The 27,641-nt window shown below is 46.9% G+C and overlaps 2 protein-coding genes across 6 annotated transcripts in view; one reads left to right on the forward strand and one right to left on the reverse strand.

Annotated features, from left to right (window-relative positions):
* The window catches only part of Eri3 (ERI1 exoribonuclease family member 3), a 123,875-nt gene extending 110,853 nt beyond the window's left edge, over positions 1–13,022 (forward strand). For all 5 annotated transcript variants that reach the window (XM_051188584.1, XM_051188586.1, XM_051188582.1 and 2 more), the window contains one exon: positions 12,486–13,022. In XM_051188584.1, the coding sequence (XP_051044541.1) occupies positions 12,486–12,568 (83 nt within the window). In that variant the 3' untranslated portion in view covers positions 12,569–13,022. The remainder of the gene's footprint in view (positions 1–12,485) is intronic.
* Positions 13,023–13,389: 367 nt separating this feature from the next.
* On the reverse strand, positions 13,390–22,245 carry Dmap1 (DNA methyltransferase 1 associated protein 1). Its single transcript, XM_051188587.1, has 11 exons — positions 22,135–22,245; positions 21,786–21,935; positions 21,159–21,250; positions 20,739–20,934; positions 15,336–15,494; positions 15,075–15,242; positions 14,669–14,854; positions 14,449–14,520; positions 14,107–14,179; positions 13,719–14,014; positions 13,390–13,496 (listed from the first exon to the last, which is right to left on the reverse strand). The coding sequence occupies exons 2-11, from the start codon at positions 21,888–21,890 to the stop codon at positions 13,437–13,439; spliced, it is 1,407 nt and encodes a 468-aa protein (XP_051044544.1). The 5' UTR covers positions 21,891–21,935; positions 22,135–22,245; the 3' UTR covers positions 13,390–13,436.
* Between the last annotated feature and the right edge of the window lie 5,396 nt (positions 22,246–27,641).

Here is a 27,641-nt window from a genome sequence, read left to right on the forward strand (position 1 = left end):
TAGGAGTGATACTTAAAGGGAAACTGTTCAGGGAAGTATACTGTTCTTGTCTTTCCTGTATTCCTCCTCTTCTTGTGTGGAACATAGTATGGCTGTGGCTCTAGTCTGCGGACAGTAGAACAGAAAGGAGGTGGAAACCTGAGTCTCCATAGATTGTGGAGCCAGAGAGCTTCTAGTCAGCTGACACTGCAAACCACAAATGCAATTCTCTCAGTTAACTTTCACTTTCTTCTGTTTCCACAAGGGTTTCAGCCAAAGCTAGAATCTCAGCCTTTTTAGTAGCATGTCCTATGTCCTAAGATACAGTAAGAAACCATCTGATTAGGTGTTTCAAGAGCACATAATGGTACCCACCTAAAGTAACAGTGTCTTTTGCCCATCTTCTCCATGCATAGTGCATTCATTCCTCTGCCACTGTTTTCTTACCTTTATACTTCATGTCAGGTAGTGTATTAATTACTTTTCTCATTGCTCTGATAAAAGAGCTGCCAAAATCAAGTTTGTTTATTCCCTTTAGTGCTTTGAGAAACAGTATATCATTCTGTAGCTCAGACTGGCCTTTAACCACTGCAGTCCTCCTGTCTCAGCCTCTCAGGTGCCATCCTACCTGGAAGGAAAGAAACATTAATTCTGGCTCACACTTTAGGGGTACAATCCATCTCAGCTGGGAAGGCACGTGTCAAGCGCATGGTGCAGCCGGTCACATTGCACCTATAGTCAGGAAGCAGGGATGAATTCTAGTGTTCAGTTGACTCACTTTCTTTCTCTTTTTATTCAGAGGGGACCCCAGCCCATGGGATGGTACTTTTCACATTCAGGGAACATCTTCCTTTCTGAGTTAAACTTCTCTGGAAACACCCTATACCCAGAGGTGTATCTTCAGGTGATTCCAAATCCAGTCAGGTTGACAGTGAAGATGGCTGTATGCTTTCAACTGCAAGAAAAAGATAGGCTATGGGTTATCTGTTTTATACATATTTAGTAATAAGGGGGATTTGTGGTGTAAGAAAAGGAGTCTAGAGGTAAGGGAACTGTCAGGCTGACTGATCCAGCCTTCCAGGATTGTCCTCAGAGATCCAGAAAGGTTTCCATTTTTGTTATATGTTCAGCATAGTCTTCATAGCTAACTCCCCTCTAGGCTGAATGGTGGCTTCTACAATCCCAGATAGTATGTGCAGAGATGGAAACATCCAACAGAATGCAAAGATCTTCCTTCATGCTCCTCTTTGTAAGTGTGAAATATTCATTGAAGGCCTTCCAGTAAACTTACTTCTGTATCTCAGAAGTCAGAACACTTGCCCACCTCTAACCTAGTGACTGGCAAGGATCTTAGCATCACCAAAATTAGCTCTAGTAATGTATTGTTGGTCCTGTCACATTAGGGAACAATGGACTCTGCCAGTATGGCACAGCGATGCATAGGCCAGAGGCTCAGGAGAGATGATGCACAAAGAGGGTAGAGGTGTAAATGGTTCCAGGTCCCAGCTAAGGGGAAGAAAATGTATGTGTGGTGGTGAGTCTAGGGATATCTGAATTATGTCAGGGGAAAGAACAGTCAGAATATTTAAAAGGTTAAGTTTGTTACTTCAGAAATAGGTAATAAAAAGGCACAACAGAGAAATGTACTAATGAATGGCGAGTCTGACATCAGTTTCTCAGGTCAAGATGGAAGCTGGGCAGCAGACCTCTAAGGAAGGAAGTGGCCAGAGATGGACTAACAGCACTTACAGGAAGGATCCAGCTAGGCCATTGACACATGTCCAGAATTGGGACTCTGACTAAGCCTGGTGCCTAGGGTGGTGTAAGACACCTAACTTCTCCGTACATCAGTGCCTCCATTTTGGAAAGGATCTGTCCTGGGTCTTTAAGGCTCCTACTCTTGAAGTGATGAAATACTGGCATGTTCCTGTTAGAGAGCTGCTGAAGGTCCCAAGACTGTTCCATGTGCAGTGCCTAGGGATGGGATCTGTGTTGTGAATGTGAGGTCTGTTCAGCTGTTCTGGACAGCCAACTCTTTCCTTCAGACCTCAGCTTGGCTATGGGTAACCTAGGGCTACTCTGCCACATCTAGCTACAGCAGTCCCTGACCGCCCAGCCCCTCCACCTGGGCTGGGAATGGGCCAGGAGAGACAGGCATCTGTTGTAATGGCCAGAGCAGCACCCTGTTACTACGGCGTATTTCACTTTTAATTCTGACATATAATGTAATGATCTTTTTTAAGGCCCGATGATATTATCTGCCTGACTAGATTATTGAGTCTTCATCATCTCCAGATAAATTTACGGCCAGGACGAGGCTCAGGATTTATCATCAGTCAATAGAGCTCGATACTCTAACAAGGCGTGTAATAAGATATACATATTTAATGATCCAAGGGGAGGAGCACTAAAGGGAGCCCAGACTGCGTGATCTGGGGGGCTGGACTGGGGCTGTGCCTTATGGCTGCCATGGATATGGCGATGTGGATGTATTCTTGGCCCTGTGGTTCCCAACTTTAGTCTTTCTTAGGACTGCATGTCTCCATTCTAAGACCCTGAGGGTAGGTAAGCAGAGACAGGGACAGCTGAGCCAGAGCCTGGACTTCTCCAACACTTGATCCCCCACCCCACCACACACATATTCCCCAGGGGATTCTCTCCTGTTTCCAGGCCCTAGGAGGACTAGGGTGTTCTCAGACCTGCCTGCTCGGGTCCTTGAACATCAGGGAGGGCCCACAAGGGAGGGAGTGCCGGGGCTCTATGCCCAGGCCATGCTGATGGTGACGGATGGTTTTTCATTATAGCCTCTCAGGTCCTGCCCGCGCCCTGTGTGGAAATTCTATTTATTCCCTAATTTGTAAAAATTCCCTCTTTATCTGATCCCAATCAGGGCGGGGTAATTGGCTCTCTGGGGCAGCGGCTGGGGTCCTTGATGAAGAGCTATGTGGATGTACCCAGCCAGGCCCCCACCCGGCCTGCCACCAGGGCCCACAATTAATAATGATTTGCAAATGGCAGACAAGCAATAACACAGAAAGATGTGGCATCCGTGCTGCCTCTTCATTTCCTCCCCTCACAGATATAAATGGCCACAGAACAAAAACCCAGCACTATAAATTCTGGAATTAGTTATTCACTGGGACAAATGGGGTCTGAAGCCCACAGCCCTACTCTCTACCACCCCTGCACTTGCTGTCCCCAACTCAGGGCCTGTTTTCAGGTCTTCCTCCTTAGATACACACTCAGTACATCGGCTTCCTCCCACCTCTCCACTGACCCCTTCTTGTGTGGCCTAGACTTCCTCACAGAGACTGCAGCCAGCAAGTGAGATAGATCCAGCCTCACCTCCTCTCACTGACCTCTCTAGCTGCTTGACCTGGCTTCCGTCCCCATTTTGCATTGGGTTTCAATGAGCTGATGTGTCCTGCCAGGCCTGGGAGTCTGGATCAGAGTTGATCAGATCAGTGCTGTCTTCCTTGCATTTGGGATCACTCCAGTTATTTGCTTGGCCAAGTCTCAGTTGGGCTCATGACAGCCAAACTCAGTGTAAGTGACTGCGGCTGATCTGTACTTACTGGTCAGGCATCTCTGGGAGGTTGGCAGAGGCATTTCCGGGCACCATGCCCTCTCGGCCAGGCACATCCCACCCCCCACCCCCCACCCAGTGGCTGTGAGCTGGCGGGTAATGGGCGTGTAATGGCCTCATTTCCATGCCCGGCCTCCAGGAGCGGCGGTAAGTGTTTGATTGCCTTAATTTCCAAACACATCATTATCCTAGCTTTACCAGCGCTTAATAAACACTTTATGAGGATTTTTTTAAAAACATCTTCGGTCCGCATACTTCTCTGAAGTGATAAACTCTAATTAAGTCTAATATTTAAAAATATGGTAATGGTGAGTTGTTTGAATAAGTGGACTGCATTTCTGTAATTTCATTATTACGTAAAACACGCTAATTATTTGGAGCACGCTTATTACAGAGAGAGAAATCGCCTGCTAATCAAGATGAAATTGCCTTTTCTCCTTATTGTAGAACCACCATCATCCTTCACCATCAGCCCTGTGGCACCTCCAGGCACCTCTGTGGGGTGGAGGGTGATATGGGGAGGAGCTGGAAGAAGGGGTCACTTTAGAGTCGGGGGCCATAAGGACCCTGTCTAAAGGAGGGTTGGAAGCTGTAAGAGTGCTGACTAGGAGGAGAGGAAGTGTATGTCTGGAAAGTGTGTCATGCCAGCCAAGATGGCCATGAATAGGGGCGGGGCACAGGAGACTGGTCCAGGGGATATAGAGTGAGTATTCAGGACATTCATTTTAGAATAACAATATTATAAGCATTAGAATAACTGATAACCAACAACACAGACACTTTGTAAGCATTTGACAGATAATTCATTGTGTCTTTTAAATAAACCTTTGAGAGAAGTAGCTGCTACAATTATTCTTCCAATTTTAGACAAGAAGCCAAAAGCACAGAAAAGTTAAAATTTGGGAACTTACTGAAGTTCAGTTACTAAGTAGCTGAGTTTGGACCAAACTCAGAATCTGGGAATGGACAGGGTTCTCAACTGTTTAAATTCTAAATCCATTGCCTTGGCCCCCTTTGAGCTGAATGCTATGCTGGCCCCATCACAGAGTTGCCAAACCTAGTGAGTAAAATGCAGAGTGGCCAGGTGTGGTGGTGCACACCTTTGGTCTCAGTGCTCAGGAGGCAAAGGCAGTAGGATCTGTGAGTTCGAGGCCAGCCTAGTCTACAAAGAGAGTTCCAGGGCAGCTAAGACTACATGTAGTCTCAACATGTAGAGGAATAGTCAAATTTGAACTTGAGACAAGTAGTTTTTCAGTGCATGTCCCACATTGGGCTGGGACATTAGTCTGGCTGTCCTTTCATGTTGGCCTGAGGTTAACCCACAGCATGTTTGCTCAGGACGGTATTGCTGCTGGATGTCCAGATAGATGTGGTCACGAGGTCAGTGAGATTCTAGAATGTCAGTGCTCAGCGTTCTTGTGGTCTCTTTTCATGCACAGGTCCTGCTCCTTGCAGTTCCCTTCCCCTGCCCATCTCTGTGCCTCAGCTTTGCTGGCCTCTGCTTCATGGGTTCAGGCCCATCCCTCACCAGCCTCAGGAGATCCCCAGATAGGGTGAAGACAGGAATATCTGAGCCAACAGCGGCAGCCTTGGCATCTGTTTGCATTCTCCTTTGACCTCACTATCTCTTTGCCTTGTTAATAATGTCAGCTGTTTCCCACCCTGATTCCTCAACTTGATTTGCCCTTTGGTCATTTTATGTTTATTCTCTTTCCTGGTTCCACCACTATGCATATATGATAGTTGTCATTTCAGAAGGGTAGGTCACTGTAGTCCATGTTGATAGGACAGTGGATTCTACGTATTTCCAGACAGTTTAAACAGCCTAGTAGAAAACACAGCTAAAACAGGGGTTTTAATCCCAGCACTCAGGAGGTAGAGGTAGGCAGATCTCTATAATTACAAAGCCAGGCCTGCTTTAAACACACACACACACACACACACACACACACACACAGAGAGAGAGAGAGAGAGAGAGAGAGAGAGAGAGAGAGAGAGAGAGATCTGGAGAGATGGCTCAGCTGTTAAAAGCCCTAGCTGCTCTTTCAAAGGACCTGGGTTCAGTTCCCAGCACCCACTACTGTCTGTAAATTCAATCCCAGGGGAATCCTCTGGCCTCCACAGGCACTGCATGCATATGGTACACAGAAGGCAAAACACCCACACACACAAAATAAAAATAAATCTTAAAAAAATAAAACCCAAGTAATAATGATTGATAATAAACTATAGCTGAAAATATGGGATAACTTTGTTTTGTGGGTCCTGTAGGGGAGGTGTACACATGTGAGATTGACATTGGGTATATCAATCATCCTCCACCTTATTGTTTGAGACAGGGTCTCTCACCAAACCCTGAACTCTCCCACTTCAGCTAGACTGGATGGCCAGCAAGCCCCAAGGATCTTCCCATCTCTGCCTCTGTATTGCTAGAATTGCAGGCATATACTAGTATGCCTGGCTTTTATATGGGTACCCAGGCTTGTCAACTGAGCCATTTCCTCAGCCCTTTGTCTTTCAACAGTAGGATGGAGAAGTGCTTCTCAAACTAGACACTAAGCCTTGAAATCCTAATAGAATGCCTTATAATTTTAAATGACCCACAAGAATCCTACTTATTTCATCCAAACCTAAATTCATCGCTGCCCTTAAAATTCTACCTTCTCTGACTGAGATTACTTACCTTGGTGAGTGGTACTGAAATCTCATTTCTCTCCCAGTATTCTCATGGAAGCTTACCTCTTTTAAACAGAAATTTTATTTGTGTGTGCACACAGGAAAGTGGAAGTGAGACAACTTTTGGAAGTCAGTTTTCTCTTCCACCATGACTTCTGGGGCTCAAACTCAGGTAGTCAGGCTTGCAGAGTTACCCACTGAGTCATTGTACTGACTCAAAACTTTATTTATTAAATACTCCCTTGCATCCAAGCAAGGGAGCTGTACTTTAATCTGCTCACTGATGATTCTACCCATAGTCCTGTCCTCACATCTTAGAATGACAGCTCTGAAGCACAGGTCTGGTGTTGTCATTCTACTCCTTAAACATATTAGCATCCTCCACAGTGTCACCAGAATCAAATCCTTGAACTCAGATTGGCATTTGGGTTCCTCAGATTTCCTCTATAGTCAGTCACTGCCTCAGTACCTCAACCACCCCCACTCACTTGGTGAAACTAATGTTGACACTCCACAGATCACTCCTGGTGTGTGTCTGTATTGCTGCTTCACCTTAATCCTAACGTTCTAGGCCAGCTCCCTCCAACCTTTGCGTAAGTTTGTTCTTCTAGGAATCCATTCCTGAGCTTCACAAAGAAGCAGGGAGCATTTCCATGCCTCCTTTTTTCATAGCACTGCACCTCTTATGGGGCTGTCTTTGAGCTCTGCAAGTACAGGCTGCTAATCTTGGATATCCTCAGACTCAGTGTGGCCCATATACACCAGCACACAGAACAGATTGGCACTCCCTGAGAGAAGTAAGTACATGAATGAAAACCCTTTCCAAGGCTTTCTTGGACCTTCTCCTCATGAAGGTCTCTTCCCAGGCCTGTTCCAATTTACTGTTCTAGGGCTCACTTCCTGTCCTCTGTAAGACATACAGGTTTTTCCGCCTGTTGCCGCCTGGTCTTGTCCCGCCGCCCCAAATAACACACAGAGACTCTGTAGTTGATATTATACTGTTGGCCAGTTACTACTTTCTTATCGGCTAGCTCTGTCTTAAGTATTAACCCATTTGTGTTAATCTATGTATTTCCACGTGGTCTTCTTACCCGGAGCCGGCTGCCGCATACTGCTCTCTCCAGACTCTCCATCTTGGCTCCTCCTTCCTACTTCCTATTTCCTCCTTGTCTCCTAGTCCCTATCTTCCTTTCCTATTGGCCAACAGTGCTTTACTCATTAAACCAGTTATGAGAAACATATATACAGAATGGCATCTCCCATCAGTCCTCTACTCTTCGGTCCCCAGGCCAGTGTAACTAACTAACAAGCATGCAGGGCCATCTCAGGTGGGTTCCTTTATGTGGACTCCTATTGTGTGTCCGGAGGGATCTCAGCCACCATCTCAGTAGCAGCTGCTCTACCCAGCTGCTCTAATGACTCTGGGGACACCTAACAAACTTAGCCTTCTTTACTTGGTGCTTTGCCTACCCACCCCCTCCAAAGATTTATGTAGCTGTTACTCTTCCATTCTGTCTTGTCAATATAAAAAATATTTCTAACATTAAGAATAGGAATGTCCCGTCCCCCCAAAAAAAAAGTTCTCTAGAATTTGAAAGTAAAGACCTATGCTTAAAGGACACAACATGGTGCCCTACCATCCCATGTCACAGCACCCTTGAGTTGGCCTGATTAGCAAGAGGTGCTAAAAAAGGCAAAGCTGCCGGCTAACCCAAATGGTCTCAGAACTTCAAGTCTATCTCTCCCTTCACTATTCCTAGGAACCCACAAGGTGGAAGGAGAGAAATGACCCAAGTTGTCCTCTGAATCCACACCTATACACAAGAAAATAAATGTAATTAAAACAACAGCGCTGGGTGTTGGTGGCGCTCTCCTTTAATCCCAGCACTTGGGAGGCAGAGGCAGGTGGATCTTTGTGAGTTCGAGTCCAGCCTGGTCTACAGAGCTAGTTCCAGGGCAGGCTCCAAAGCAATATAGAGAAACCCTGTCTCAAAAAAAAAAAAAAAAAAAAAAAACCAACAATAAGAAAGTCTCCACAATCCAAGCTGGGGGAAACCCCTGGCCTTGTAGTCTTTAACTGCCAACTTGGACGGTGATCTGCGGCATATTTTCCTCATCTCTTTCAGACTCCATAATAGTAAACCATTCACCACAATTAGACCTCAGGGTCTGCCATAAAATAGGATAAGTGAGTCTGTGTGGTAAAGGACAATTAGTTTCATCATGTGTACCAGCCAGTCTGTCATCTACGCCATACACAACCTATCACACACTTTCTCACCATTGGATCATCAGATCACTGGCCACTTAAAGACACTATGCAAAGATGCAGGAGGTAACACCTTGTTCAGGGTTCACTGTAGTGCTGTGGCTATTATCACCCCTAGTGGAGGAGCCTAGGGCTAGAGAAGCTAGCCAGATGCTTACCTGACATAGCATTTGCAGAAGTTCAGACTGTAATGGGTTTGTATGACTCCGTAGCATGCTTCAACATTTTCAGAAAAGATGCTTCTTGAGGTCAAAGTATAGAAATCTGGGGCAGTTTACAGGGGTGAGGCCAGGAGCAGTAGGGATCAATTTTTGTCAAGATTGAGTTACATTAAAGATTTGCCAGGCCTTATCACACTGATCTGTAGTCCCAGCTACAGTGAAGTTGAAGCAGGATTGAGGCAAGTTCAAGCCTCTCTTGGTGACTTAATGAGACTTGTGTCAGAGAGTGAAAAAGGGGCTCAGAGCTAGGCACATACCTGTAACTGTAGCACTCAAGAGGTAGAAGCAGGAGGATCAAGAGTTCGAGGTCTGGGTTATCCTCATCTGTAGTTAAGTTTGAGAGCCTGCCTGGGTGGGAGATGGGAGGCTAAGGATATAGCACAGTGGTTGAGTGCTTGTCTTGCATGCATGTACAGAGCCCTAGGTTTAAGCCCCAGAACCATTCAAGGAATGGGGGGGGGGGCGCAAAGGATGAGCAAGATGGCTCCAGTGGGTAATGTGCTTGTCACCATCTGACCTGTGTTTGATCTCTAGGACTCACTCAGAAAACCAACTCCCAAAGTTGTCCTATGACCTACACACACACACACACACACACACACACACACACACACACACACACACACACACAGTTAAAATACCTGTGTATGCATGCCTAGATTTTAATCAAGCATGCTAATTGCACAGGCAGAAAGAAACAGATCTCTGGAGTTCCAGGCCACCCAGGGTTACATTCATTGTAAGAACCGATGGTCCACAAGAGGGTGGATCTGAGGGACAGGCTAGATTGTTTAAGCAGAATTAAGAATTACAGGGTGTGAACTTACAGGTGATTGGTTGCGGGAGGATGGAAGCATTTGATTAGCAGCAGTGGTCCTCAAGCTTCCTAATGCTGTTACCCTTTAGTACAGTTCCTTAGGTTGTAGTGACCCCAACCATAAAATTATTTTCATTGCTATCTCATAGCTGTAATTTTCCTACTGAGCTGTGTGTCATTTCCTAAGACCATCAGAAATGTGTGTTTTCTGTTGGTCAAAACCCACAGGATGAGAACCACTGTATTACAGCATAAGGAAATAAAACCTGCAGGTTTCATGCCTGGTGAGATCTGGCTAGTGTGAGTGAGGTGTTGACCTCCTGGGAGTTTTTTTTTTGGGGGGGGAGGGTGTTTGGTTTTTTGTTTGATTTTGGTTTTTCAAGACAGGGTTTCTTTGTGGCTTTGGAAGCTGTCCTGGAACTAGCTCTTGTAGACCAGGCTGGCCTCGAACTCACAGAGATCCACCTGCCTCTGCCTCCCAAGTGCTGGGATTAAAGGTGTGCACTACCACCGCCTGACAACCTCCTGGGAGTTTTGAGTAGACTATATAATGGTGCCATTTTCTGATTTGAGGATGCACAAAAGGAAGCTTGGGGAGAATATTCAGTATTTGCAGGTGTTTTATCTGTTTATCTGGAAAGAACTGTTTGGATTTGAGTTTGTGGTGGGACTGGAGAGAAGTCCTGGTTGGGGAAGGTGGCCTTTTGGAGCAGCCAGAGCTCATGATTTGAGTGAAGGGCTGTATATGGCATGGGGAGAAGTCAAGATTGACTAAGGTATGCAGGCACCTCCCAGCACAGGTAAAGCAGCACTTACTCACTGGTGGCCTGGGCTGGGGGTGGGAGGTGTAGGCTAGGACATTTACTTGGGCCAGGGGAGGCAGATTGAGTGATTTGTCCAACAATGAGGGAGGAGCCAGATGAAGTCAATAGAAAACTAATTTTCTTTTCTGCTAGAAGAAATGAGGTGTGTGGCTGCTGGGTAATTGCAGATAACGAGGGGACTTATTCTTAATATGCACAGTGGCCATGGTCCCCAGAGTGCTGGAGACAGGAGAGATCTGAGGTGTCCTGACAGGGCTAGGTTTATTTGGGAAGAATATCTTTCTATCCCAGGTTCCCCCAGTGCTCAACAATGCCATCATGGTATCTAGCCCTACCATAACTCCCCAGGCTTTTTCCTGTCCTATTCCCCTGCCATTTGCTTAGCTCTTCCTGTCATACACCCTCCCTCTACCCTTTACCCCCATTTACTGGCGTACTCACTAAGGGAGACAAATGACAGGGCCTCAGCTGAGCAGGGCGCGTGTCCGGCCCATAAACCACGGGGATGGGTCATGTCTGGAGTTGCCATGGCCGCCACTACCCACCCATCTGTCTTCTCCCCATTCTGCCTCGGAGCAGATCAGCCCTCTTGGCTTCCTGAGTCCCTGGAGAAACAAGGTATCACCCACCTCTCCACCCTTCTGTCCACTGCAGGTACATTTTATATATATTTATATAGAACTCTTCTAAGAAAGGATCTCATCTGATTGGTCTGCCCTAGGCCCTTAGCTAATGAGACTCTTTCTTAGTTCAGGGGGTGCCCGGGGTCCCCTTTTCTAGGCCAAAGTTTTGGTGAGGGCAAACACAGAGGCTCAGTGGAATGAAAAGATTCAGAGGCCCCCTGACCTCACCACCCCTTACTTTATTATGCCATCAGTGTATGGTACTCATGCATCTCAGCATCCATCTAATGAGGATAGAGTAGTGGCAGAGGCCGTAGCTGTGAACCATGGACAAAGAAGGGGGGTGGGAAAGAGGTAAATGCAGACAGTTGGGGACTGTTCTGGAAAGCTGAACAACAAAAAACAAAACAGGTAGATGGGTGGTTTCTGTACTAGATTTCTTCTAGTTCAGTGGTTCTCAACCTTCCTAATGCTGTGTATCTTTAACACAGTTCTGCACATGGTGACCCCAACCATAAAATTATTAAATTGCTACTTCATAACTGTAATTTTGCTACTTTGATAAATCATGATATAAATATCTCATATGCAGGGTATCTGATGTGACCCTCAAAGGGGTTGTGACCCACAGGTTGAGAAACACTGCTCTTGTAGGTCAAGCTTGGAGCTGCTGCCCTTCCTGGATCTAGTGGTGGATCAGGTCCTGTCCTGGCCAAGTCCCCAGAGTCCCTGCATCCTCCAAGCTACCACAATAGCTGACAGCATGGAGTTTTTGAGAGGCCAGTGCCAGAGAAACTGATAGGGTTGGACACATACAGTCTATTTAACCAGGTATTTGAGCAGAGACAAGGTCCCAAAAGGTGGTCAGCAACCAGCCTGCTGGAAGAGGCAGGATGCAGGTTGACTAGTGGGTGTGTCTGGTAGGGCTGATAGCACATAAACTAGGGCCTCCCTTCCCCAGCCTGTGCAGCCAAAGGGAGACAGATAACCAGAACAGGTGTTTCCATGCCAATTCCTGTGCCTTATCACCAGTTGAGTATGGCCTGGACCACAGTTCCCCCTACACACAAGTGCCGACAAAGTCACCCTGGCCGTGGGTGTGATGAATGGCCGCACAGTAATGAAATGGAGACATCAAGGCGGGTGGCGGGAAGACGGAGTGTGGCGGACAGGCCGTCCCCACGCGGCAGCAACAAGAAGGATCGCCCAGCGGCCAGGGGCCGTCAAGGGAGAAATTACACATTTACTCTGCCTTTTTCTTACTGCGACGGCGCCCATACATCACCACTGGGGCTGGGTTGGGACACAGCGGCCAATTTCCAGCATGAATTATGGGACTGAGAAGCATTGAGTCCAGGCTTCCTGTAGGCCCAGTGTCACCCAGCCCGGAACCAAGGCTGGAGAGGTTGCCACCAGAGCCAGGGATATCCTCCCCTCAGGCCTATGGCTCCTGAATCTGGCCCTATCTAAATGTCTTCTCTTCTCTCTAGATGACTGCAAAAACATTGCCAACATCATGAAGACATTGGCATACCGAGGTTTCATCTTCAAGCAGACATCAAAGCCCTTCTGATTGGCAGAGGACAGGATGTGGGGCAGGACAGGGTAGCTGCTTGGCCCAAACCAGAATCCTCCTCTCCCTCACCAGAGGGAAAAAGTAGAGTGGCACAGCTCTGCGCCCAGAGTGTCCCCAGCTGCCCTATGGGCTTGTGCCCTGGGTGAGGGCTTGGCCACTTGGCCCCTCTGGAGCAGACACTTTGTGCCCCACCCCTCCCCACTCCTCAGTCTCAGTCCAGTATTAGCCCCTGCCATTATGGGCCTGGGCTAGGGGGAACCCAGGTACTCACTGCCTTCTCCCTGGTATACAGGCTTCTGCTGGGGTCACCAAGTCTCCCCTGTGCCCCCTCCCATCCATAGTGCATGGTGTGTGGTGCCCCCCCAGGGCTCCAGGACAGATCAGGCCCCACCTTGTATCCACCCCCATCCCTGCTGTGAACGTGCCACTGAATAAAGTCGGGGAAACAAGGTCCTAGTGTGCTTGGAGCCATCCTTGTGTGTAAGGTTGTCACTGTGCTGTTGCTCCGGCTTCATCTCCATACAAAGTGCCTTCACTAAAGATGCTTAGACTGGGGGTGGGGGGCACTTTCTTGAACACAGGGACCTGCCAAAGCTGCTGCTGCTGCTATCTAAGTCCCCTGCTGTGTGCAAGGCCAACTTAAATACAAACCACAGGTATTCAAGGTGTGGAGTCTAGGCAACAAAAAGGTGGTGATGGGCCTGAATGTGGGCACTGCAAGCAGGCCTTTAGGGACTCACTGCAGTGATCAATCTATCAGCCTGTCACCCCAGCCAAGGATATGACGAGGTAAGGAAGTAGAACCAATCAGCCCAGTCCAATGTACCAGCTCTATTGACACCATACCACCAACCCTAGTGGCCCCTCATGGTTTCTTGGCTTTCTTCACAGAAGATGAGCTGGAGGCAGACTCCCGGCGTTTCCGCTGAAGAGACAGAGAGTGTTGAGGTTAGTGGCCTCTGAGATGTGACTCAAGGCTTTGTGCCTTTTGTTCCCAGAGAAGAGGCCAATAGTCAGCCCACTCCTGTCCTCAGCCGCTCCCCTCACAGTGGCAACCATTCCCTTGAGTGCTCTTGGGGGAGTGGGGACTGTACGTACAAGTGTTCCCTTATAGGCCAGGGCATGCTCAGCCTGCCCAGGCTCTTACCGAATTGGGTGTGAGGGGTGCACCCACTACATCAATGATGGTGTCCTTGGTAGGGTCAAGGCCAAGTCCAGATTCGGACACTGTTGGCTCCACAGAGGCTGGGGCTGTTCCCACTGCTGGTGTGGCAGGGCCCCCCAGCACTCCTGCCCGAGCCAGGGCCTCGTGCCGGTGCCGCAGCATCTGTAGCTCATATTCACAGTTGGCACAGGCCTGCTTGAGCTCGTAGAGTAACACCAGGTCACTCCGCAGCTCGTTGAACATATGCACCAGCTCCTCTGTGGGGGTGGGACTCAGCTCTGCAGGCAAGACAAAGTCAGACTGGTTGAAGGCCTGCAGTATGAACTCCCTTCCCCTGCACATCTATCGCATGAGGCTTGGGGTCACTCACCTACACCAAGCTCCAGCAGCATCTGTTCCAGCGCCTTGATCTTCTTCTGACCCACAGAGCTGGGCAGCTTCATCTGCAATGACAGCGAGCTAAGTCCTACACCCCTTAGATGAGGTGAAGAGGGAGAAACAATGCTGCTCATAGGGAATCTCTGCAAGTAGCTATAGCGAAAATGGAACAAGCTGAGAAGTGAACAGCAAAAGCAACTCAACCTGGCCATGTCCTGAGATCCCGGCGAGGCCACCTCTTTCCATAACCCTCTCTCCCACTGCTCTACCATTAGCAGCTGTAGCACTTGGGACATATGGAGCCCAGGGCCCAACACTGAAGGAGGTAACTCACCCGCTGGCTCCGAAGCGTGACGCCTGCCGACTTAAAATCTGGAAACTTGATGCCTGCAGTCTCAGGAACAGCCTGGGGGGGGGGGAGTTACAGAGCCTAAGGTGTCATAGGGAGTGGCCCAGGGACCCACTGACTCGGCACTCTCTGAACACCCTGAAGATGGGGACCCTGTGCCAGGTGACCCTTCCACCCCGAGTGCTCATTGGGTCAGCCTCCACACCGGCTTCTCAGCCTCCTTCTTCTGGGGTAGCTTTTTCTTGGGGGCCTTGCGTTCTGTGCGCCGCTGCTCCGCAGTGGTGTCTGCTGCTGTAATCAGCTTCTGCAGGTCTTGGCTGCGTTTTTCCCGCTCTTTTTTCCGGGCCTCAATCTTACGAAGCTCCTGTAGCAGGTACTCCTCCTCTGCCACCTGCAAAAGCAAGAAATGCTTTGGCATGTTTGGGAGCTGTGTGGAAGCGGGGTGACCAGGGGCTGAGGGATACTAGGTTGTCTATGAGGGAACCAGAGGTAAGGAAACTGCAGGGAGAGGAAGAGCAGGGGAACCATGGGAATGGGCCCGGGGATGAGAGAGTTGAGGCCATGGAGGGTGGGGAGGCAAAGGGTTTCAGGTATGGAGAAGAGGTCGTGACCTGCTCTGGGGTCCGGTTGTAGAGCCGCTCCAACTGCTCCTTCCGCCGTCTCTCGTGCCCAGCATCAAATACTGGTATTTTAAGGTCTGTGCCTGGCACAGCCCTCACGTTGGCAAGCTTGGCACAAATGTGGTAGTACCTCTCTTTCAGATCCTCTACAGAACGCTTCTGAGAATTGAGACACAAGGAGATGAACACAGGGAAGCATACAGAAGGGATGGCTGGAGGGTTGGGCGCTCGTGCAAATGCACACCGGCTCACCTTGAACTGCTGGTGGTCATACCGATCATGAATAACCACAAAACGCAGATCGAATCGGCGGCTGAGGTCAAAGAGGTGGTCAGTCTCTGCCTTAGTCCATGCATCATCATGAAGGTAGAGTTGGTACTCCTGCTCTGAGTACACGGGCACCTGCACCGTCTACTGGCACAAAGACATGGGACCGCATTCCTTTGTCATATGTCCAAGCAGGCTGGCCATGTGACCACACCCCTTCTTGTTTATTACCAACCCCTATATAGAGACAGCCTGTAGGAAGAAAAGACCCAGTCTGATTGGCCAGAGGCCCCTCCCTATAAGGCTCTGGGTCAGTGGCCTGCCTGGTTAACTTCAGGAAAACTTTCCATCCTTGGGAATGGACCACATGCTCCTACCTGACTTGTAAGCACTTCTATGGCATCCCGGGGTCAATTGTGGAGTCAAAAACCCATCAGACAGAGAAAGGCCCAGCATCCCTAGGCCATGCACCACTTGTCTAAAGCACTACTGCCACCCAGTGGTAACAGTGGGACTTGCCGATCTCAGAGCACTTCAAAGTTGGGCATCTCCAGGGAATCCTACTGCCAATGCCCCTTCCTCTCCTGGCCCACATTCCTCCTCCTCCTGCCCCAGGTCTCTCAGAGTCACCAGCATCACCATAAGCTGGGTCTGTAGGTCAGAGACAAGGAAGGAGTCAGTCCTGGGCTATAACAAAAGTTTCTTATGAATTAAAAAATACAGCAGGCTGCTCTTGAACACTTCCTGCCTGAGGTCACATATGTCCAACCTTAACATAGACCTCAACCACTGTCACCAACAGCAAGTACCAGAACCCTGGGTATGTTGCTGTTTGGTGATGGTCTATGTTTCTGTTTTCTTGTTGACACAAACTTGGGAAGTGGCCTTGGCCGGCCAGTACTCTCTGTGGAGGCCAGACTGGCCCTAACTCACGACAGTCCCCCAGCCTCTGTCTCTCCAGTATTGGATTACAGGCATGCACCACCTGGCACTGAATCTGTGGCTTCACCTCCAGAGTCCCCCTCCATCCCCACTGCCACAACCCACGTAGACTAGCACAGCACCATCACTGCCTACACTAGAGAAACAAAACCACCTCCCACGTGGGCTCCCTTTCAGTTCTCTTCCAATCCATCCTCCATCTGCAAATAGATGTGACCGTCACCATGCTACTTACAGGGCCCACCAGTACAGCTCATTGCAACTGGCCTACAGTAAGAATGGAACCAGGAAAACACTTTAATATGTCAGTGGGCCCATAAATGTAATGTAAATGGGAACTTGTGGTACCTTAAAATCCTAGTATTTCAGTCTCTGCTGGACTACAAATAGAAAATCTTGCCACTTCCTAGGAAAGGTACTGTTCTTGATTACATGTCATGTCCCCATTAACCTCTACTAAGATAAAGTGCCTTCTAGATAATTCACAAATTCAAGAGCAAGGCTTAGTCAGTTTGTTTCTTACTGTTAGGGTCTGCACACCATAGGACAGAGCCAGTGCACACTGAAGAGTATATGGCCTGGCCTCCTGTAACCAAACCTCCAGCCTACGCATCTGGAACACACCAGGCTCTTGTCCTCAACTTTATTCTTAATTCTATATCCCTTCTACCAACCAAACACTCCCATCCTTTTGACCTCTCAGGCATCATCTCCGAAGAATTTATCTGGTTACCCACGCTTGGCTATATATCCCATCTTGTAATTTAATTTGTGTGTGTGTGAATGGGTCTCACTGTGTAGACCAGACTGGCCTCAAACTCAAGAGATCCACCTGCTCTGCCTCCCTGAGTGTTGTGATTAAAGGTGTGTGCCACTATAAGCAGATAATTTATTTCATTTGGTTTTAAAATGCCCCAAACTTCTAGCCAATCTCACTCTCAAATCAGTTCAAGAAGACCAATCATCTCATTCATTCAACAAATACTTATCACAAGCCTGCTAAGCCTATGCTGGAGACACAGTGTTCACAAGGGTCACCTCTCAAAGCCAGCAATCCAATTGGAAAAAAACTCAGAAAAACAATTTTGGTACTATGTCGTAAATCTGGTGATAAATATTAACAAGTGATACTGGGTACAGCTGGGCACAGAGCTGGTCAGAGCAAAGGTAAATCAAGCCTTGTCCTTTGTTTTTGTTTGTCTGTTTCCAAGACAGGGTTTCTCTGTGTAGCCCTGGCTGTCCTGGAACTAACTCTGTATATGAGGCTGGCCTTAAACTCACAGAGATCGCCTACCTCTGCCTCCCAAGTGCCACCACTGCCCAGCCAGGCCTAGTCTTTTTATTTCTCATTTGTTTTGCTCTTGTTTTTATGTCTATGGAGTTGTGTGTGTGTGTGTGTGTGTGGGTGCCTGTGGAAATCAGAAGAAGGCATCAGATGTTCATAAAAAGCTGCAGTTTGAGGTGGCCATGAGCTACCCACTTTGGGTCCTCAGAACCAAACTCCAGTCCTCTGGAAGAGCAATAAACACTCTTTATCACCGAGTCATCTCCAGCCCTATGGAGCTTGTTTTGTTTTTGTAATCCAGGCTGGCCCTGAATTCAATATGTACCTGAGGATGATGCTGAACTCCTGACCCTTCTGCCCCACTTCCCAAGTGCTGGGATTGTAAGTGTGCAGCACCACAGCACACTAACTAGTGTGAACTAGTGAGCGAGAACAGAGGGGTCAACACAAGTACAACATGAGATTCAAAACAAACACCCTAATGTGTGGGCCTCACTTCTGGAACCAGGCTGGGAAACAGAGTGAGCTGAGAAGAGCCTGAAGGGAGTCTGATGCGGCAGCAGAACCAGCCGTTGCAGGGAGTGCACCCTTCCCGGAGCCTGGAATCCACAGCGGCTATGACAGCCAGGACAGCCAAAAGTCATAAATTTCTAGACTTACATTCCATCCCCAGAACCCACATGGCAGCTCACAACCATTTATAATTCCAGTTCCAGTGGGTCCTACCCTCTCTTCTGGCCAACTTGGGCACTATACCCAAGTGGTGTATAGACACATGCAGGCAAAACACTCACACACATAAAATAATTTTTAAAGGTCCTGTTTCTTGTATCTAAGACCATCTGGCAACAGAGAAGACATTGGGGTGAAAGAAGAGTAGGAGACTAAACAGCCAACTTCCTCAGTGATGGAGGTGAGAAGCCACAAACTAAAACAGCAGAGAAGGCATGAGCCTGAAGTGACAAGAAAGGATTGGGCATGAGAGGCTGGAGAGACGGCTCAGCGGTTAAGGGCACTGACTGCTCTTTGAGAGGACTAGGGTTCAAATCCCAGCACCCACATGGCAGCTCACAACTGTCTGTAACTCCAAGATCTGACACTCTCACACAGACTTACCTGCAGACAAAACACCAATGCACAAAAGAAAAGAAGAAAAAAAAAAAAAGAATTGGGCATGAAGGGTCAAAGAGGATGCCACCATCAGTAATTCCTGGACTCGTGGACTGAGGAGGGCAGAGGGAGAATCACTGGCAGTGTGGCCCCAAGAGCAACTGGAGTAAAAGACGAGGGATGCACTGAACTCTTTCATCCGCTGCCTGGCAGTTACTCAGACCTTTCCAAAACTCATCCAATCCTGACATGACTCTACTTTAAAATCTGTGGGTGTCTCCTCAAAGACACGAGGGCAAAGCCCAAGTTCTTAAGCCTGGCTGCTAAGGGCCACCTGGCATGGTCACTGTTGACCAATTGAGCCACCCCTCCCCTACATCACCTTACATGGAGCTTTAAGCTTTATTCGTGTGGGAATGCCCAGAGAATCCAGTATACAGGAACCTTTAAAATTATTTTTTTAAGATTTATTTATTAATTATGTATACAGTATTCTGCTTGAAGGCTAGAAGAAGGTACCTGCTTGCTCTCATTACAGATGGTTGTGAGCCACCATATGGGTGCTGGGAATTGAACTCAGGACCTTTGGAAGGACAGCCAATACTCTTAACCTCTGAGCCATCTCTCCAGCCCTTTAAAAATTTTATCTTTTTTTTATTATTTGTTTGTTTGTTTGTTTTTCAAGACAATGTGTCTCTGTGTAATAGCTCTGGCTGTCCTGGAATTCACTTTGTAGACCAGGCTGGCCTTGAACTCACAGAGCTCCTTCTGCCTCTGCCTGGGATTAAAGGCATTTGCCACCAGGACTTGGCTTTTTTAATAATTTTTAAATTACATTTTGTTTTCTGGTATGTGGGGATGGGTATATTTGGAGGTCAGAGGACAACAGTTGGGAGTCTGTTCTCTCCTTCCACCATTTGGGTCCCAGGGATCAAACTCAGCTATAGGCCTAGCTACAGGAGCCTATGTGTGCTTACATTCCTTTGATATTTTTCCCTTACTATGTTCCATGTACATAAAGGGGGGGCACTGGACCACCTAGTGACATCATCAAGAAAACTCCCATAACCTCCAGCACCCCCCAATAGCTCGTGTCCTACCAGGCTGTAATTGTCCCCATCTTCCTCTACCTCTCAACAACATGAAGTTTTTTAAGGACAGACACTTCATCTGACTTATTTGTATTCTCAATGTCCAGGCTTCAACAATTGAGTTTTCTTTTAACATCAGTCTGTTTCATCCAGCCCCTTCCTCAAGCACCTCCCCTTCTCTCTGAGCCATTGTGTCAAAGGGCCATAAGAATGATGGTGAGATGGAGGAAACAGAGTCACACTTGGTTGTGCTCAGTTTGAGAATGCCAAAAGCCACCCAGGAGAAGGGCCTGGGTACAGTGAGGTACACAGGGCTGAAAAGAGTCTGAGTTTGAGTCCCTTGTTGTTTTGTTTTGTTTTGTTTGTTGTTGTTGTTTTGAGACAGGGTTTCTGTATGTAACTTTGGAACCTGTACTAGAACTAGAATTTTTTTAACTGATTTCTTTACAAACATGCCATCCTCTTCCCACTCCCTTTCTCCTGTTGTTTACTGCTAAGCAGTAAGGCTAAGTCAAGGATGAGTCCCAAGTTTGTAACACAGGCAACTGTGTAGAAATGGTGCCTCTCACTGAGTAGGACTAGAGGAAGAATTACAAGTTCTGTTGAGGGTACCACTGATGTGAGTTACCTGTGGGACACTCAGAAAGGGACGTTAGTAAATCAGAACTTCCGGGATAGGGTCATTAGCTTGTGAAGAGTAACTGAAGCTACAGGGCTAAATGAGAACAGTAAAGAAGACATACAGAAGAGAAAAGCACCTAGGTCGCAGCTCTGAGGAGCAGCAACATTTGAAAGGCAAGGGAAGCCATTAAGACCCACAGCAGATCCAGGGAAGAAAAAGGATCCAAAGGGACTGAGTCGGGTAACCATGCCTGGGACTGGACATATTCTAGAGCCAACCCTCTGGAAAATCCATGCAAGGGCTTAGATGGGCTTGGCTTGTATCTGTCAGCAGCTCACCTTATTGAACCTGGCAAAAGGGTAGTCCTTGCCCTCCTCTGCTGCTCGTCGCCAGTGGAAAAACATAGCACCATCCTTTCGAGCTGGGTTGGTAAATGGCATCCACTTCCAAGGTCGAACCTTCTTGGACCCCAACTTAGCCTTTACTGTGCGATACCCCTGACCAGTATCACTGGGCAGTAGTGGGGGTGCATCCCTGGCAGTGGAGGAGGTTAGGAAAGTGAACGGTTAGAATCAGGTGTGTGAAGAACCTCTAAGCCCAACAACTTCCATCCACCCCTGAATAAGAAGTCATCCTGAAGCAAGACAATGAACTGCCCTGTGGGAGGAGCCTTGGCTGGGGCTGAGAGCTGGAGAAAGAAGGGAAGGAAAAAACAGAACTGGGGTAATGCACAAGGGGCTTGGAATTTTGATACTTGCTTCTTGTCAGAGTAAAGCAAAGCATAGACCTCCCGATGCATGCCTTCGGGCCTCTTGAAGGTCAGTGTCTCCGAGGATTTCTTGGACTTTTTCTGGAAAGAAAATCACAGGGAAGAAGCGACAACCTAGACCTACCCTTACCTGAAAACTTTCACCCAGCACAATCTCTGAACAAAAAACAACAACAACAACAAAAAAAAAAAAAAATGATGAATTAAAGCCACAGTGACCTACTCACCGGAGTATCACTACCCTGTCTGAGCAGGTCACCCCTCTCCCGTCTTTTCTGAGTAGTGCCTGATCTGTCCGGGAAGAAAATCCTTCCCTCACCTCAAAACTATCACAATGTCTTGGTCTCTCTTCCCAGCAACTTACAAGTGTCGCACTCTCTTGGTCTTCTGATCCCTTGGAGGTTTCAGACTCTCTTGGTCCCCACCACCTCCCAGGGTCCCATCTCCTGCATCACGTTAAGGATCACATACTTTTCGTTCCACGGTACCGCTTCTTTTATCATGCATTTTATGATGGTGGAATTACCACTTCTCTCTTCTGGTGCCACGCCTTCCCATTCCTTCGCCACCACCTTCACCTGCACCCCCACTCAGCGCTCTCACGTTCCCCAGCTACCTTGTCCGGGTTGATGATATCCTTCTTGCTGATGGTCCCAGAAGCTGCATCTCCCTCTGGCCCACCGAGTTCTAGAATGTCCCGTACATCCGCGCCCGTAGCCATTGCGCCTGAGAGATGGGGGAGCTCCCCGAGGTCAAGGGTCAGCACCTGCAAAGAGACCTTGCTACCGTCAGGGGGGCGGGGCCCCTGTCACTCCAGCTCCAGGCGGGGGCAGGATAAAGAGGAAGGCCGCGAGGAGAAAGGTCCAAACCAGGTCTAGATTCTGCCTGTGTTCTCTGCCTCCCCGCCGGGTATCCCTTAGGGTCGCACTGCACTCCCTGCCTCACCATCCCCCCTGGATCCACACCTAGCAACTCCAGCTGCAACCCACTCCTCAATTTATCTAGCTCTTCGAACACACGGACAGAAACTTCCGGCTGTGCGTTGTAGAAACGCGACCGTCAGAAACACTTCCGGTCGGTGCTTGGAAGAAAAGGAGCCGGCTGGCAACCCAGCGTGAAAGTTATTGGGCACACTGAGTTGTTCGCGAGCTGTGCTCCCACGGGTCCGCACGTGTTGGTGGGCTGCTTGCTTCTCCGTTGCCTTCTGTCTCGCTCCGTTGTTATCCTGGGCTGAAAAGAAAAGCTCTGTGACATTAGAAAGTCACTTAATTTCTCAAAACCCATTTCAAAAAAATAACTTCATTTACAAAATGAAACTGTAGTAGTACCTGTTAAACAAAATACCAATAACCCATGTAAAACATTAGCACAGTGTCTGGGACATTAAATTCTTTTGATTAACTAAATTAATAATGGTAATTGCCTCTGCTCAGTAAGTGTCTCTGTATACCAGGCAACGCCATTGTGCTAAGCTTTTAGAGCAGAGTTAAACTTGCTTCTCCAGGTGCCAAGAGAGTGATAGTACATCCCTATCTCTCCATCTGTCTCCTCCCTCTCTGCCTCCCTCTCCCTGTCCTGCTTCTTTCCCCACAACCCACAAATACATATACTTAGTTTATTAATGTTTAGAGTGACCTGAGAGCTTTGTTTTGTTTTGACAAGGGAGTCTAAGTAGCTCTCCAACTTCCTTAACAATTATCCGTCCATTTTCTCTCTTTTGGTTTTTCGAGACAGAAAGAACTTGCTCTGAAGACCAGACTGGCCTTGAACTCTCAGAGGTCCCCTCTACCTCCCCAGTGCATGAGACACCACTGCCTGTAGCACAATAAATAAAAGTCCCAGAGACAGATATTGAGGTTCAAGCTTCGATCTCAACAAAGATCCGTCTACCTCTTAATCCCGGGTCCTGTGATTAAAGGTGTGTACCACCACCACCTAGTTCTATAACTGCTGGGGTTAAATGTGTGTATCACCGCCGCCTAGCCTCCATAGCTTGTAGCTGACTTTAGTTTCTGAATCCTCAGGCAAACTTTAATAAGTCATAAATAATATGTCACCACAACTGCCTAGTATAAATTAACTTTTAGAGCGCCTAAAATATTTAAATTTTAAGCTGGTGGGTGGTGGTAGTGCACAACTTTAATTCCATCTCAAGAAATGGGACAGATAGACAGAAGACAGAAAAACAAGCAGAGAAAGTGGGGAGGGAGAAACAATGGACAGACAGATAAATGGGGTTGGCTCATTAGTTAAGAGCACGGAGTTACTGCTACTGCAGAGGACTGAGTTTGGTTCCTAGCATCTACTTCAAGCAGCTCAAGACAGCCTGTAACTTCAGATCCATGGGATCTGATGCCCTCTTCTGGCCTCTGAGGACACTGCACGTGCATGTACACACATTCCGATAATAAAATAAATCAAAAAGTGTCCTCGTTTCGACCTGAGAAAGTAGCACACACCATGTCAATATCAGAGATTAGAAAAGAGAAGAACACCTTGGAAGAACAAAGGATTCTCATAGTGTGTTAACTGTGTAAAAAAAACGAGGAGATAGAAAGCCACGCAGAACGTTTTCCTTCCATATCTTGAAACCAAAGCCAGACAGTAACAGGAAGAGGAAAAGAGTTCATAAATCAATTCAAACCATGAAGCAAAAGCCTAAATAAAATGTGAACAAATCAAACCAAGCAGTGTATTAAAAGAACAACCCAACAAATCTAAAGAGGACGTATTCCACAAATGGTTCATCATTAAGACACAAATGGGAACCTGACACAATGGCCCACAATGGTGATCCTAGCATTCTGAGGCTGAGTTCCAGGCAATCTACATAGTGAAACACACACGCACACGTGCACACACACACACCCTAATGACTCAGGCCTATAATCCGAGTTACTAGGGAGTCTGAGGCAGGAGAATGGTGAGTTCCAGGCCTATCTGTGGTACCAAGCTCAACTCCAGCCTAGACAGCATAGTGAGACCCTGTCTCAAAATTCAGAAGAGTGAAAAGAGGGCTAGGGATAGAGCATCAATAGTATGTGTTGCCAATGTTTGCAAAGCCCTTAGTTCAATCCTCAGTAAAACAAAAATATTTAGTGATGGAGGAGATATCTTAGAAGTTAAATGTGCAGGAGCTGGAGATATGGCTCAGTGGTTAAGAGCACTGGCTGCTCTTCCAAAAGTTCTGAGTTCAATTTCCAGCAACTACATGGTGGCTCACAACCATCTGTAGTGAGATCTGTCACCTCTTCCAGCCTGCAGGCATACATGCAGACAGAACACTGTATATATAATAAATACAAATAAATCTTTATTAAAAAAAGAAGTTAAATGTGCTTTCTGTGTAACATTAGGACCTGAGTTTAGAATCCCAGCACCCATATAACAAAAACTTGTGCACACACATACACACACAAGTAAATTAAATATTTTTAAGTTAAAATATATGTATCAGTCCTGTGTATATATCTTGGTGGTAGATCATTTGCCTAGGATGTGCATTGCCTTGGGCTCAATCCCCAGTAACACACACACACACACACACACACACACACACACAATCAACTTATTTATTGCATAAATTCAACATAAAATGACTGTCTTGATAAATTCAACTCCCACAGATGACATAATAGAAAAGAAATTTCCCAACAAACTAGAAAGGGAATAGTTGTCCTCTGATGGTGAGACAGTGGGAAGGTAAAATCACAAGCACTCCATCTTGAGTTAGAAACCAGGCAGGTCTGGCCTCGGCCACCCCTACTGCTCAAAATGGCACCAGCTGTTCTGATAATTCCATTAGAGAAGGATACTGGTCAGAGGCGCGGGCATCTCATAAGAGGGAAGCTGCGGTTTGCAGGCGTTGCTTTCCTTGGTATAGAAAAGCCTAAGAAAAATCAATCGACAAACTATTACCACTAATAAGAGAATTCAACAAGGTGACTACATACAAGATCAATGTACAAAAATCAATAGCTTTCCTATATACCAGCAATAGCCAATTAGAAAATGTAATGGGAAATAAGATTCTATTCACAATAGCAACAAAAACTATTAAGGGCCTAAGAACAAACCTAAAAAGAGAATTTATGTCAGATCCTTAAGGATAGTTCAGTATTAGGAAACACATCAATCTAATTAATCACACTGATAAAATAAAATTGAAAGCTACATAATCGTATTATGTCGCAGCAGAGAAAACACACATACAAACCATTTCTGGGGGTGGGGGACCACTGAGTAAAATGAGACTATAGTGGGCTAGAGGGCTCTTTTTCTTTCAGAGTTTAAAAGGAGGCATCATATTAAATGACTAGACATTAAAGCCACTGCCATGAAATATTTTTATGAAGCAGGAACAGTTACTATCCTTTGAAATTTATTTATGTAAAAATGCAATGGAGAATTTGACAGTGGACCCGTCTTTTGGAAGCCCCTATTCCAGGGTTTGCCAAAACTAGAATTCCATCTCCCCCACAAACAAGATTGCTTGATTTCAGACCACAAAACAGGGTGGAAATTAAAATCTCACCAAAGACAAAGATGAATGTCAATGGGCTTTACTTTCTCTTCTCTTGGACAGAGTCCAGTGTAGCCTAAACTGGCTTCCAACTCACTGGGTGATGGGGTGGGGGGATGACCTTGAGTTTATTCTGCTCCTCCTGATCTCACCTCTCAAACGCCTGGGATTATAGGCAGGCAGCACCGTAGGAGGCTGCTGGGATTAAAGGCCGCTGCCACCACCCTGCTGAAGGAACAAATTTATAATAGTCCCAATAATCCTAAAACTTGAAACTGGTTTTGCTCATGTTGTGGTGGGATCTGGTCACGTGTGTGTGGGTATCAGAAACACAGCCAGGCATCTGTGAGAAAAAACAGCTGCGTGTGCCACACCACTGGGGACAGGATCCTGGCACCTGCCATTATTTTCTCATGCTCAGAAATTGTGATTTATTTTAGATGCTCTGTCCTGGGTTTGTTCCTGTCACAGGTCTGCCTGGAGGCTTATCTCCTTGACGATGCTAGAGCACACTGCCGGTATGACAGTATGATACTAAGTCGTCACACATGGAAATGGTTGATCAATGGCTCTCAGTTCGTTGGTGGAAGAAAGGAAGGAACTCTATGTTGCATGGGTGATAATCTTGTACTGTAAATACATATTTCAATGGGTTAGAGAAAACAATTTTAAAATCTTTTCCAAAATAAAAAATGACAAGTGGCTTTCCCTGAGATGCCACCACAGCGTTCAGTTTTTCTAAGGAAGCTCCTGCTACACTAGGGTGAGAAGGCCCTCCCAAACACTGCCCCTGTTTGCCTGCACCTGTTCAACCCTCTTCCTGCACAGTGACCCTAATAGAGGATAAGGTCAATACCCTCGTTAAAACAGCCAGTGTCAGCTGGGCAGTGGTGGCGCACTTGGGAGGCAGAGGCTTTGGTCTTATTTTTACATGTTCAATAGAAAGATGAATTCATTGGTCTGAAAAATGAAAAAAAATGTGTGAGAAACTAGATGTCTAAGCAAATTGAAACATTATAAAAATACACAAATACAAAACATCACATACTCCATAAATAGGCACAATTTTTCTGGATGTGGTGGTACATGCTTTTAATCCCAGATATAAAGGCAGGTGGATCTCTATGAATTCAGACCAGCCTGGGCTACATAGCAAGTCACAGCATAGCCAGGGTTATATAGTGAGACCCTGTCTCAAAAACAAAACAAAAACCTCCAGCAAGAAATTTAAAAGTGGTGGTGGGAAGACACATATAAATTAGAACAGTAGAATGTGGATCGTTGTTGAAGCTGTGATAGGGTCAGGAGACATACCATTCCCTCCAGGTCTGATATGTTTGCAATTTTCCATAATAAAATTGTATGACTTCCCTTATATGTCTTCCCATTTGAAGCCATTGAACTTTAAAGATCAAGTGTCAGATCAAATAAAATTTTATATAAATTACTTTCCTGGAGTTGCTTTCTTTGGTCTTGGAAGCCTTTTAACAGATAAAAGTTAAAATATTGTGGAAAAATAAAAGCCCATTGTCACAGTCTGTTAATCCCATATGCTTCCCATGAGAAGGGTAAATTGTTACGTGGCAGTTTTATGGGATCTGAGCCCCAACACAGGACAGTTCCCAAAGGGCTCTCTGAACTGTTTTTACTCACAACACTTCAGACTCCGGTGTGTAGAGTTTTTACAAAGCCAGTTCTCCGCCTCTCCAAACACCAACTGGGCACCCTGCAACTCTGTCCTGCCTGGGGTTAGCACAGGCTCCACAAGTGAAGTGTGCGGTCCCACCAGACTGTCCCCATGTCAGGCCACCCTCTGCACTTTCGATCAGCCAGATCTCATCAAGGGTCCTCACAGTTCCCTCATCAGGTTTAATAACTTGTTTAAATGGCTCATAAAACTCAAGGAACCACTTTACTTCTGCCCATTGGCTGGTTATAAAAGATACAAAG

The sequence above is a fragment of the Phodopus roborovskii genome, unplaced genomic scaffold (assembly GCF_943737965.1).
Source record: "Phodopus roborovskii unplaced genomic scaffold, PHOROB, whole genome shotgun sequence".
In the NCBI taxonomy this organism is placed as follows: domain Eukaryota; kingdom Metazoa; phylum Chordata; class Mammalia; order Rodentia; family Cricetidae; genus Phodopus; species Phodopus roborovskii.

Bases quoted from the DNA above. Each gene is read 5' to 3' on its own strand.
- Dmap1 (XM_051188587.1), bottom strand. From the start codon at position 21,890: ATGGCTACGGGCGCGGATGTACGGGACATTCTAGAACTCGGTGGGCCA. The intron at 14,180-14,448 runs GTGAGTTACCTC...CTGTCATTGCAG, and splicing joins TCACGCTTCGGAGCCAGCGG to ATGAAGCTGCCCAGCTCTGT. The intron at 14,015-14,106 runs GTGAGTGACCCC...TCTTGCCTGCAG, and splicing joins GCTGCTGGAGCTTGGTGTAG to AGCTGAGTCCCACCCCCACA.